Here is a 13440-nt window from a genome sequence, read left to right on the forward strand (position 1 = left end):
ACCTTCACCATTATGTTAAGGAATTAAATGGATAGTTCAGTTACCGTGAGGTCAAAGAGATCCTCCAAAGTTTTCCTTTTGCGTTGTAGTGTCGAGTGTATATGACATAGTGTATTTCCCACTATCGTTCATTGCGGTTGGCTCGTTCTGTTTCAGTGAGTTTCACAGCACAAGGTGAAAGAAGATCAACTGGTGTGCCTGGTAATTCTCTAGATTCCCTCAAATTACAAACCACAAGTTTGCTAGCTAAGTTTATATTATGTGGAATTGCCTCTCTAACTTTTCTCAGCCAAGGTCCAAAAGGAGTTGAGGGGGTTGCCAATGCTCATGAAAATCTCCTTAAAATCCTTGTCCTGCGCTAACTAGAAATATGGCTGCAACTCATTAGATCCTGCGCTCACAAGTCAAAAGGTACTCTGGGTTTTGTGGCTGCTTTGCACTTTTTTATGATTTAATACTTCGCAGCAGCTCTAACAGTTGGTGGCCATGGATCATAAGGCAATGAACACAGTTTGAGAAATGTGGTGCTAAGAGAACAGCTTTGAATGGAGTTCTTGGTAAATTTTTTGTCACTTTCTGTAATCTCAGTGGGTGGTGTGACTGGGAGGTCCCTGCAATACACCTGTAAGGGTATGTGTGTGTCCTCGCAAGTGAAACAGCACAGAAATAAAGGTGCTGCAAGCAGTGCATGTCTCCCCCAATCTCATAAAATTTAACTGCAGTTAATGATGCATGGCCTGTGTGTTTCATTCAAGGTAGGGCAAGTTCCCTTTCAAAGGATAGAGCGGGATAAACCCACAGTGGCGGTTTCGGGGTGGGGATTAAACCACGGCTGTGGTATAGGTGAGAGGGTGGAGGAAGTTACTTACAGAACTTTGAGGTTGTGTAGACCTTGGAAGGCGAGGCCTGAGATATACCTCAGCTGATTCCCTGAGATACGCCTAAAAGAGAAACAAGGATTTTAAAAAGCAGTAAGCAAAATTATAAAAGCGAAAAATTGACATACAATCATAGACACAAAAAAAGTTACAAGTCTCAAGAGAAGGGTTTTTTTTAACGTTCATTTACGCACTTTATTCGATACTTTTTGGATTAGGCTGTGATGTGACTTCATCCCAGACTGCTTTGGGGTTATTGTTGGGGCAGTATGCAAATAAGAATTTTCTATTCCCTTCAGTGTGGTTGCTATTGGCCCGAGGCACACCCTGAAACCTTAACCAATCCTGGGAGCTCCGATGAGTGAGTAAAGACTGAATTGAATGAGACTGGGTCAACAAGTGCACCACATAAGTATATGTGTGGATGTGAGTGTGTTTATGTGCGTGCTTGTATAGTAAGGTGTATACTATATGTGTGCGCACAAACACATGTGTGCAGCGAGACATTGCGTGCGCTAATTTCCATGTCCTTGAGGGTAAATCGGGCCTATTCTAAAGGGGCCTTGAGGACAGCGGGGGAGAGAAACCACACGCATTCACACAAGCAATCCAATCAGTTTGTTTATCAAACACAGCACCTAATGGTCATTTGTGAGTGTGTGTATAAGATGTCCAAATAAATAACATTCAGTCCAGCAGAATAACTCTCAAGGTCACAAGCTGGAAGCGCAGTTTAAACACAGATTTGGTCTTCACAACTCAAGACCACCCACTTTTATTAAACACACACACAAGAAGTTATAAGTTACTCATTGGAGCCCTCCTCCACCTCACACAGGTGATGTTTGCCTAACATTTCAGCTTAATGCTAAGCAGCCTGCTTCTGGAAAAGTTGTACCAATAGTGCCAGGATACTAAATTATTGATAAAGTTTGCTGTCTGCCTTTCTAAGCCACTAGCATCCAGATGGTAAATGGTCGAGGGCTACCGTCAAACTCCCTCTGACATCTGACACTCATGTCAACATGTCTCTGTTGTATTACTGTGCAGTGGCAAACCACACAGCTCCACCCATGCCTGCCAAATCTCACACTCGGCTCAGTTTATAACTTTTACAGATCTCGTATTTATCAACAGAAACACACACATCGGCTCGCTAGAACACAAAGCGAACTGATCACTGTCCAAGCTGTTGTGGTGCCATTTAGTCAAACCACAGTCAAAACTTATTCACGCAGACATAAACAGTGCCACATGAAATCTCAATATAGATTTCCCAAAAATGACAGACGTATGACAGACAGTTATTTTTTTTGAGCATTCAACTCAATGACACTCCCAATATTTATCTGTAATTTCAAGAAAAACTGGTTCAGTTTCCCCTTGATTGAATTTTAATGTCTCTCCAGGGACAATAAATACCATTCTGAGTTTCCGCAGTTGCACAATCTGGTCAACAGGGATATTTTTAGGTCGATTTCCAGAGGTGCATCTAAGTTTCTGAAACAAAAAACGCCTTCAGTGCCTTGTTTTGGCTAGTCTTCAATATATAATATACTCATTTATATATGTATGCATTAAAAGGCTTTGCTGTAGCAGCAAGAAAAATAAGTGATTTTTCAATGTGGAAAATGACGGATACCAGTAATTCAACATTTTAGAAAACAAACACTGTAGTTAGGGCAGTGGTATTTTGTGCACCTCCCACTGCCTGTGCAGCCATTCTCTATTTGCAGCCCAACTGTAGCCAACAGAGCAATAAAGCAGAATCGTGTTTTTCTTGCCGACGTCATTTATCAAATGAATAATTACGTCGATGGCGAGGATGGATACTGAAAAGGGAAAGAAATGCTCAGACGTTCCTGATAGACATCAGCAGAACATCGGCAATTGCCACTGACCAACTGTTTCCATTAAATCAGAGTGTGTATTTATGTGTGTGTAAATGATCATACGTTTGAGTGAATGTTCCACACTTTGCCTCCTAGTCGTTCCACATCAATCTCCTTCTAATGAAAGGCGCCTTGCTCATGTCAAACCATGGCTCCAACTGTTTCTTCTTTTTTTTTTCTTTCTTTTAATTTGATTTGAGGATTGTTACAATTGTTCTTGGCCTCTGTGCTGCACAGATAAAAAATTCCACCTCGACTATAAAATGATTCATAGGTAACATAACAGAAGCCGGTGTAGCCGATACGGTGGAGAAGGGTGTTGCTGGTAACAGAGGTGAGACCACCCTCCTGTTTGGGCCGATCAGAGAGGGATTCGCTGAAGCACATCCACTGCTGATTATTCTATGTATCATCTCGTTCTATTGCCTCAAAATAATAAACAAGACGACAGATTAAAGACCTCGGGAACAAAGACGGCATCATATTTTGGCACACTATCTCAGGTAGTGATAGTCATAGTGGTAGCAGGACCTGGGTAGGTGATAGGAGTTGATGATGAAAGGGGAGACAGAGGAGATAAACAGGTCTTATCAGCGAGAGGGCGAATTGTGCGTGGGTGTTTTACATAAGTGCTTAGTACACGCATGTATGACGTTTTACAACCTTGGCCCGTCAAAAGAAATGTGAGCAGATGACCTTTGACTTGACATCGGGGTCAACCACTTAACCTGCCATTAACCTCTGAAACTGAGGGAGTAAAATGCAGACACGTGGAGCATCAGCCTTTGAATGTGGTTGCATGTTTGTGGGTAACACATGAACCATTCTGGCAACACTAAGAGGAAAAGCTTGAATTGGTCTATATTAGATAGTCTTGGCTGGGTGGTGCACCTGGAACATCAAGCCAGCCAACGCTTTGACCTCTTAACCCTCCCCCATGTCATATTCCTGGCCTATCAGCAGACAATCTTATCGCCAAGAGAAAGACAAGCAGGGCATCGTTGGCCTCCACTCACCACCTCTCTACTCTTGCATTCGGATTTCATATCTCATATGTGATAGTTGGAGTCAGAGGGCTCCAATATGACTGAATGCAATTAAGAGTGTCAGAAGATAAGACAAGCTAGCACCATATTCCATGCACATTAAGTTAAGATGTATGCCAAAAGAGGCAAAGTCAGCAATGATGGGAAGTCAGATTATTCCACCTGTCAGGCCACTTGAAGTGGTGTCAGTTCACCTCTATAATTACGAGGTGTTAGATAACTACTGATAATGATAAGGTGAGTAGGAGACGCGACGCAAGTGGCTGATTGTGAAGGAAGTTAAAGGCAAAAGCAGAGTGAAATATGAGATCAGGAGTTACAAACAGGGATGGACTTTGATAATGATGATAGGCTGGGAGCGCTGTCGCCTGCTAAATGTGGTTTTCAGAAAAAAACATCTTCGAGGGCAGTCGCACTCCGAGCCGTCCTCTGGTAGTTCCAAGTTACCGCTTCATGAGAAAATGGCTTTTTTTAGAGCAGAACTTTTAAAAAAGTTGGCATGTCTTTGATATGGCAGGTAGATGAGAAACCAGTTTTGGAGTCTATATCCAAGCATGGGCATTGCTGCCCTCTCATTAATCCACAGACACACAGTCGCCTCTCTTCAAGCTTCGTCTGACTGACAGTTGCGTGCATGTTTTTGTGTTTCAATTAAGAGGGAAATTCACTGATCAAAGTGCTGAATGAAGGCTTAATAAGAGGGATCTGAGATCAATTGAATGAGACATGGAAATAAGGACTTAGAGGCAGGGAAAGGGCTAGAGGGAGGGATGATTATGCTCACTTCTTATTATCAATATTAATGGTGCAGTGAATCAAAGGAAGGTAAGATTAGCTACCTTTGTGAGTTAATTTGATCACCTCATTTTAGGTTCAAAGGGATGAGCTGTTTTTCACTTTGAAGCTACAGAGGTGAGAACTGAGCAAAGAGATAAGAGGTGGGATGACACAATTTGTGTTCAAATGCTTCTTAGAGATAATCTGTACCCTCACCTTCCTGTAGTGTAGCACAGGATAAATGTTGAAACTCTTGCCATCAACAAATGTGTTTAGTTTGTAAAAATGTGACGCGAGAGCAGAAAAAATGTCAAAGGCAGAGACTACACAGCCTGCAATGGCCTGCAGTGAAGTGAAGTGAAGATGGGGGGACTGTGAAAATGAATTCAGTGGGAGGGAGACAGAGTAAGGGAGGGCAGGCGGCGAGGCAGAGCCCAACATCAAACAATTTATCACTCTACCAGTCACAACACGCCTGCCCCTTGCCTCTCCCTGCTACCAAACAGTTCTCTAAACCCACATCAAAAGCTGTCTCTCTCAGACCAATCATGTTTGTGTTGAGAGCGTTGATTTGTTTTTCTGAGCTTTCTAAGTGTAACACAACCTGTTATCGCTTTGTCTCTTTAAACCATTTCAGACAGAGATTAATATTTTTAAAAAGCACTTTTCCTGCCCTTGAAATGTCACAATCTCCTCAGCACATCTCCTGAAATGGTCAACAGGGCTGGAAAAAAAAATTGGCTTCAGGGAAAGAACATACTCCTTGGAAGAATTACAAAGCAACAAAAAGTCTCCATAAAGTGTCAGAACTTGATAGTTATGCAGACGAAGCAAGATCAATGGGCCTGTAAAACACTGGGAGGGTTGTTCCTGGACAAACACTACAGATGGAGCTGTGTCCAAGGCCCCACTTCAACCCCCACCCCTGCCATTCCCCCCCCACCCGATGCAGGCAAATGTCAGCTTCAGTGCTCAGCATCACCCTGAACTGCGTGGTTTTCGTTATTACGCCAACAGCAATATCTGACCTGTAACGTTTTTACAACAGCAAAAGTTCAGATCAGCAATTCAATAAGCTGCAATAAATCAAAGTCGTCGATTCAATATTCCGGCTTTTAAAGTGTCACATAATTTCACTTCGTTCTGCTCTTCGGACACAGTTGGACGGTAACTCAAAGGAAATGTAGCGGCCGCCCGGCTAACCTTTTTACTTTCATCATCGTTAGCTCATGCCTCACAGGCTGCAGCTGCGCAAATTAGCAAAGAAAACAGCAGACTGTTCAAACACCCGACGCAGACACACACATGCGCACACACAAAGTTTGCAGGATTCAGAGGTAAAATAATCACGTGAATCCTGACATACAAGCATAAGCCCCCTTGAACTCAAACACACTACACTCTTACGCACACATTCACGCCCTGAGGGCAAGTCTGTAGGCAGCTTTTGTCAAACTGAGACTTAGCGGAATTCTGCTGAGTGGTTTGAGTAGTCAGATCCGATATCGGCGAGGTTGACTGAGAATGTGTTCAAAAAAGTTTTGCAAACTCGCTGCGCCTTGTATTCTTTTAACAGCCCTGTGAGACTGAAACCAATACTACTTCTTTTTTACCTTGAAAGCGCTGGCCAAATTTCCTCTGCAGCACATGGTATGGTAGTCGAAAAAATTTAGAGTTCTTATAGTCTAACATATTGTTTATTTAGTTTCATTTTATCAAATAAAGCTATATTTATTACCAGCCAAGAGAATCCATACTTCATTCTATGGGGGGAAAAAAGGTGGAAATCTTTGTGCATTATTTGTTGTCCTGGGGCTATCCTAAAAGTCTCCCATAGTGTGTGTTTATCTTGGCAAGGACACGTGTCTACGAACGTACTGTTCCTGCTGATCTGTCCAGCTGAACCGAATTCAAGGAGGGCAAGAAAGCAGAGGCTTGGATGCCGAGCACAGAACCTGTGCTTTAAAGACCATATATTTGATCTCTGAGTGAATATCAGGTTCGCCTCGGCTCTCCCTTTTGTGCAGCCATCCCAGGATATACTAGCATATTGCTTCAGGCACTTTCTTGGTAGGGGAGATCAGAGGCGGGCCAGAATCATCAACCCCATCTCTGGCGTCTGTGGATATCATCGGTTCAAGGAATTACTGGTTCTTGTCATGCATGAGTTGTGACAATGCAGGTTCATTAAGTGAGCGTGAGTTGAATTATTGTGCACTCACAGTTCTGATAACAGGTGCAGTCGGTGGAAGGCCCTGGGCTGGATCTCGCTGATGTTGTTCATGCTCAGATCCCTAGAGAGAGAGAAACGGGGAAAATCAAAGAGTCAGTCAATGCGTGCCTTTTTAATGTTCTTTGAAAACGCTCAGAGATGTAAAATTATAAATGTTTCGAATGCCTCTTTCATATGGAAATCAATCCTCGCGAGCAGGGAGTAGTACACAGAGAGAGGTTACAGGGTTAGGTAGAGAGGTTGGAGAACTAAAGGGAGGAGAGGGAGATGCAGAGGAGAATTTTCCCCAATGAATCATTGTTGGGCAGCTGTAATTTCCTCCTCGTCCCAGTGAGTCCTTCTCTTTTCCAGATGTCTCACTCTACTTTCTCTCAGATCTGACCCCTCGGTCCCCCCTTCCTATCTATCTCGTTCTCCTTCCCCTTCCCAGTCTCTTGGCTTCTTTCTTCTTCCTCAGGTTTCTCCTGAGACCACCTCCTTCCCCCTTTGTTCATTGCTTTAACACAGGCACACTCCATTTCTTTGATTCTTTGACACACACTCTGACGTGAGAGGGTGTGTTGAGGGGTGAGTGTTGATACAGCTGCGTTGCGGTGAAAGAGGGAGAGGTGAAGGATGCTCAGACTCATGCGTGCACACACACACACACACACACATTAAACACACACACTTTTTCACATCTTTTTTTAACACTCGGAGACAGCTTATGTGTCAGCCTCTGGTAGAAAACATATATAACCTTTTAACTCGGTCATGTAAGGTCATCTCTTTGATTAGCACAGGGAAAGCAAGAAGGTTTTACATCACCTCTTCTTTGCTTTCACAGCCCTTGGGATCTTGCATGACTCTTCAGGAGTGAGGCTTGAATTTGCGTGTGTCTCTGTGCGTGTGTGTGTGTATGACACTAACCATTGCTCATAAAGCCAGACCACCAGGCTAGCAAGTGTAAACTGTGCTCTCAGAAGCCCTTTGCAGTTGGGAGTTTTGACACACTGCCTGTTTGTTTGTCAAGTCAGCCAAGCTGACAGGGGGGCTGGATGGATCTGTCCTCAGGCGTGATCTATATCCAACTTCGGGGAGATATGGAAAAAAACTGTGCTTGGTTAAAAAATGTGGGTATTTGAGTGGCCTGTCATAATTAGCAGATGAGTCAAATTCAGTATAACAAAATTTTGGTACACCATCAAGGATAACACACAACACAAGCTCCATGTGTCACGTGTAATGAGGGGGTGTATTCTTACCAAGCGATGAGCTTGCAACATTAGCAGGGTGCCATGAAACTTTGCAGGTCAGATCATTACAGAGCCATTTCTACGGCATCTGCTGACAATTAATATTTTCATAAGAAAGTATAATAATGGCACTGTCACAAATGTAACCTCTCGGGGGGTCTGACAGCAGACAGAGGTGTTCAAGGTGTTATTCAAGGACCTTCCAGTGTGAATATTTTCAGTCATAAGATTAATGGCATTCTGTAGGGATTTCAATATTTTGGTTTCACTGTTGCATTGATGTTACTGACCTAATCTTAGTAGTTACTTGTCTTTCACGCTTATAAAAGAATGAGCATGGCCCTGTGTTGTTGGAATGTTTTACTGCTTGTTTGGTATGCTTGGTAATGCATACTGACAGCTCAAAGTAATGTACCCTAAGGTAGCACTCAGCCTATAAAGGAGGATAAAAAGGAGACTTCAAGCTAAAGTAAATAATGCGGGTATGAAAACATTCAATAATGGTTTGTCAAATGTTTACAGAGGAATAGGATATTTATTCATGTTTGTGTAATCTAAACTGTGTTTGCTTATAATGAAAACCGGGCACCTGTAAATACAAGGCTAGTCCAAGGCTGCATACCTCCAGCAAGAGTGAGAATTTCCCCCATCACGGATCCAGAAGTAAATCAGGCTCTAGATTAATCATATACAAATATATATATGATACACTATGTCACTATGTTTCCCTTTTTTTTAAATCTATTTGTGAAGATGGATATAAAGATGAACTCTCTTATGTTTCTTAGTAGTATAAAAGCCTTCCAAAAATGTCCTGGATCCAGATTTAGACTTCCAGATCAACTCCAAAAGTTAATCATTACGAGCTGAGCCAAATGCAAATCCGTCCGTAACATTTTGAGTAATCCTGTTGATAAACAGACTGACAAACTAAACCAGTCACATAACCTCCATGGTAGGAGGGATGGGGGTAAATATGGTGCCATTTCATGTTTACTGGATCACTTATTCAATCTTCAGTTTTTATTAAAAAAGTCAGAATAACAAATAAAAGACTAAAGAAATGAGCAAACAAATTACTGCATACAGTAAACACAACGTGTGAGTGCCAATGAGGTTTTTAATATAACACAGGTTGTCTGTAATCCAGTCCTAGGCTCCTTGATCACAGTGTTACCAACAGTAGACCAAGACAGATCATACCAACTGTGATGATGAGCGAGATGATGGTCTTAGAAATCCTGTCGCTTAGAGTAGCTACCCTTCCTTAGGGATCAACCAACTTTCAATCATTGATTTAACTATAAGTCATATAAACAGTTCTTGAAAAGTGAACTGGAAGAAGGTTTGTGAAAAGGTTAGTAATCCTAAGCCTGCCAGCAAACCCACCCAAAAAAATACAAACCAAGAAAAGAAGGGTTAGAGAATGATTTAGTCAAAGCTTAGGTGTAAATGCCATTGAAATGTTGCAGTGAAGGAGGAGGGTTCTAAATATCCACTACGCAAAAAAACTTCAAAGATATTGAAAATGAAGGAACTTTGCACCAACAGGCCGACCGCTGTGCAAAAGACATGCAAGAATTTTGAGACATTTGCAAAACTTTTACTCCCTTACTCAAACTTTTCAGTCATGTTCACTTCCCTTCATGAACATATTCTTTTGTTAGTCTTGTGTTTTTGTTTGTGCGTGGCTGCTGAGCAAAGAAGTGGACTCAGAGTTGAGACGCGCCACTAAAAGAGTGACTGAGAATCTGTGAGTGATTAGGAGAAATGAGAGATCCATACCTCAGTGACATGGCATATAGGTGATGTTTAGCTTGACACAATGGTGTCTTAAAAGATGCTTTCCACTGATCTACACAGCTAAACTGTTGATAGCTTTGTCAAAAAACATTCTTAAAAGGTCATTTTCCTATTAGTGTTTTCCAAATATGCCAAATTTCAACGTCAGACGTCAGCTTTTCAGGATATTTCAGAAAAACCAACAGTTTCCATAAGATGACTGCCACGTGACTTTTCTTTGACACAGTATCTGCTCAGTAATTCTGAAATAAATACAACTATAATACATTACTGCTTGATTAGAGTCTGAAGTCAATATAAGTGACAGCAAAGTTGCCATGGAGATGGCACAGCAAGTAAGCAGTAACACAGTAATCAAGACTGGGTGACATCACGTATGACACAGGAAGCGCAGGGGAGGGGGCGCGTGAACAAGACACATGCACACTTTAATCCGATTCATCGTCTGTGCGCTAATATTCTGCAGAGGGAGAATATTTATTGGGACATTGTGGAGGGATTGATAAAGGGGAGCAGCACGCAGACATGCAGACATGCACACCCAGCTTCTGGGGATGCGCCCACAGATGGAGACAACTCTACGTTATCTGGTCCTGATTAAAGAAGCCATAAACAAACGTTGTGTCTAGTCCATAACAGCGGCCTTGTTCAGACAGAATAAACACACAGCAATGGAGAGAGAAAATGTTTAAAAATAAAGACACACACACTGGTGAGTCATGGGGAAAAGGTTGAATGCAGCTCAGCTCGCCTGCGCTCTCCAACAAGCTCGTTTGGGAAGCCGGAGAAAGAGCGAGAGAGAGACATTTCTGCAGTGCAGGCCAAGGCCTCCGCTGACAACTTGACGTATCGTTGGAAGGCACTGTGCTATGGCTTGTTTTTAAAATCAAATAACAGCTGTGGCTTTTTTAAACCATGATAATTATGATTGATGACTACCACATGTGCATTGTGTCGGCTGGCGCTGTGACGTGCAGATATTTTCAGCGCAAGTAAACGGCCGCAAAAGTAATGAGAAAGACAGCGTTCAGAAGATTTTGCAGGCTATGGGAGTTTCACAATTAGAACTGTCCCCGTTTTATTGGCATCTCTAATGTGTGTGTGCGCACGCATGTGTGTGTGTGTGCTCTGTGAAAAAGAGGGAAAAGTCTGTGTATCAGTATCTGCGTCTATGTGCGCAGGACAATATTATTTCCATTTATAGGTGGCTGCGGTGTGTGTGGTGAGATGTCTGTCGCTCATTTTCACACCCCTATTGTTTTCCATTGAGCCTGCACATGTGGTGGGTGCAGGCCCTGGTTGCACTTTCACCACATCATACATGGACTCTGCTGGGACCTAGAAAGGGATTGCTGTGAGAGCGTTTGAGTGTGTGCGTGTGTGTGTGTTGGGGGGGATAGAGTGGAGGTTTCTTTTCTTCATTTTTCATGTGAGTATTCAGCAGGGAAACGTTCTGCCCTATCTTGGCCATCACGGCGTCAGAAAACAGCCTGATATTGCTCGCAGGAAAACACATCTTTCAACTGACAGAGGCGCACAGGCCATTGCCTTTCCTTAGAACTCCTCCTGTTGCTGACTGATGAACTAAAGATTCCTCAGCGGCGCTGGGACGCATGCAGGAAGGAGGACGCGGAGACGCGCGCTCATCTGCAAACACACCCACAAAACGCACTTCTTTTTTTTTATAACAGTTCTTTTTATCTCCTTTTTCTCTGACAAAGCCCTTGTGATCTCTTCCTGTCTTCCCCCGGGGTGGGAAGCAGACGTGGTTCTTCATGTGCACAGATGTGTGCATTTTTGCGTGTTTAAGCACGGTAACGTGTGGAACTGAGAAGGGAAAAGAAACTGATAAAATTTTCCATTTCTATTTCTGCATCGTTCCGCAGTTTGCAGACACACAATGTTCTCGGACTGATGTGTGTACGTGTAGGCTCGTCTGTGTGTGACTATAAGGGAGGAGGAATTGGCATCGGAAGAAAGGTAAAGCACTATCTGACTGCTTTGTGCTGTGATTGATAGAGTAACCATGGCAAGTCGCATGTCTTAAGGGAGGAACGGAAGCATGAAGAAGCAGGGGTACATTTCCATTCATCGGCCCTGGCCCTTTCAGTCCCTCCCTCTCTCTCTCTTTCTCTCCTATGCCGCTCTATCCCTCACACTCGCTCTTTCTCTCCCCATCGCTGTTTCAAATTTCAGCTCGAGCATGAGGTTACACTGTCCTGTAGCTAGAATAATGTGATTTATCATATTTCCACTTCGCCGTCAACAGAACTACTGAAGTATGTTATCGGCTCTGTGATCAAAGGCGGCGTGTGTGGGGGGGTGTGAATGTGCCCCTAGCCCCACTGTAACCAATTTCAAACTGGAAGCATTTCTGACAAAAGGCTGGTGATTTAGCGCAGCAAAACAACTCGCCACATCATATGAAAAATGCCATTGTTTATTTTTAGGAACATAGACACCCACGCTACAGCCACAGGCACTCACACATACTCCAGGTGTGGGTTTTTTGTTGTTGTTGTTTTTGTGAGGAGGGTGATGGACCACCCTGGTGAGTGAATATACCCTTAGACCAGGGCAGATATGATCAGTAGTCAGGTGCCTGTTTCTGGAAACATTGCTAAAATGTTTCAGTGAGAGAAAGAGAGCGTAAGCAGGGGGGGTGATATGATATGATGCATTTCACGTTGAGGCCATAGATCCCCCTGCCCCAACCTCAAACCAAAAACAAAAGAAAGGGAAACCTGTATGAAAAGACTTGTGGCATGCTACTACTACTAAACCCTAAAATTGAACACAAAATATTGAGAGATCTTTCACCTCCCAAAAAATCAGTTTAACCAGAGCCACACCATCATTATTTGTGCTTTCATCTCTTCCCGTTTGAATCATTCTAACAGTCTTTTTACTTGTTACAACAAAACTGCTTTGGATCGCCTTCAGGCTGCAGCAACAGAAGATCGCATATCACTCCAGTTTTGCCTGCTCTTCAGTGGTTGCCAGGAAATTTTAGGTTTCACTTTAAAATGTATTTTTAACTTTTATGACCCTCCATGGTAAAGTTCCCCAGGATATCGCTGACCTGCTGAAACCTCATTCTTCTTCCCGAGCTCTTGGCTCTTCAGGTCAGAGGTCGCTACTGGTCCCATGTGCTCGGTTCAGAACTCGTGGGGAGTCCACCGACTCTTAAAAAGTGGCTGAAGTCAAGCTTTTAATTAGTTTGTTGTTTTATGTTGTATTTGATTGTTTTACATTGTTTTCATATAGTTTTGCCTCTTGTTTTATTGTGAATCACTTTGTGATTTTTATCTGTGAACAGTGCTATATAAATAAATTTTACCGACTTACACTCTGTGGTGTTTGCTTCGTTCTCACTTCCTTTTCTAGTCTGTCTCTCTTTCTTTTTTGCCTCCCTGCCCTCTCCCTCTCCCTCGCTCAGGTGGAAGTTTTTAGCAAACAAACAGCCAATAATGGCAGTAAGCACTGCACCTTTGAAGGTGGCTTATATGTGAGGAACATTAGAGTAACAGAACCTTAGTGGAAATCAACAACCTAGAGTTCTGCCCTGAGGGCAGG

General features: G+C 42.9%; 1 protein-coding gene across 1 annotated transcript in view; it reads right to left on the bottom strand.

The window, feature by feature from the left end:
- lgr6 (leucine-rich repeat containing G protein-coupled receptor 6) overlaps window positions 1–13440 on the bottom strand; it is a 40540-nt gene that overhangs the window by 15888 nt on the left and 11212 nt on the right. Inside the window, exons 2-3 of the mRNA XM_003448273.5 lie at window positions 6816–6887; window positions 870–941 (exon numbers count right to left, since the gene is read on the bottom strand). Of these exons, the coding sequence (XP_003448321.2) occupies window positions 870–941; window positions 6816–6887 (144 nt within the window). The remainder of the gene's footprint in view (window positions 1–869; window positions 942–6815; window positions 6888–13440) is intronic.

The sequence above is a fragment of the Oreochromis niloticus genome, linkage group LG20 (genome assembly GCF_001858045.2).
Source record: "Oreochromis niloticus isolate F11D_XX linkage group LG20, O_niloticus_UMD_NMBU, whole genome shotgun sequence".
NCBI lineage: Eukaryota > Metazoa > Chordata > Actinopteri > Cichliformes > Cichlidae > Oreochromis > Oreochromis niloticus.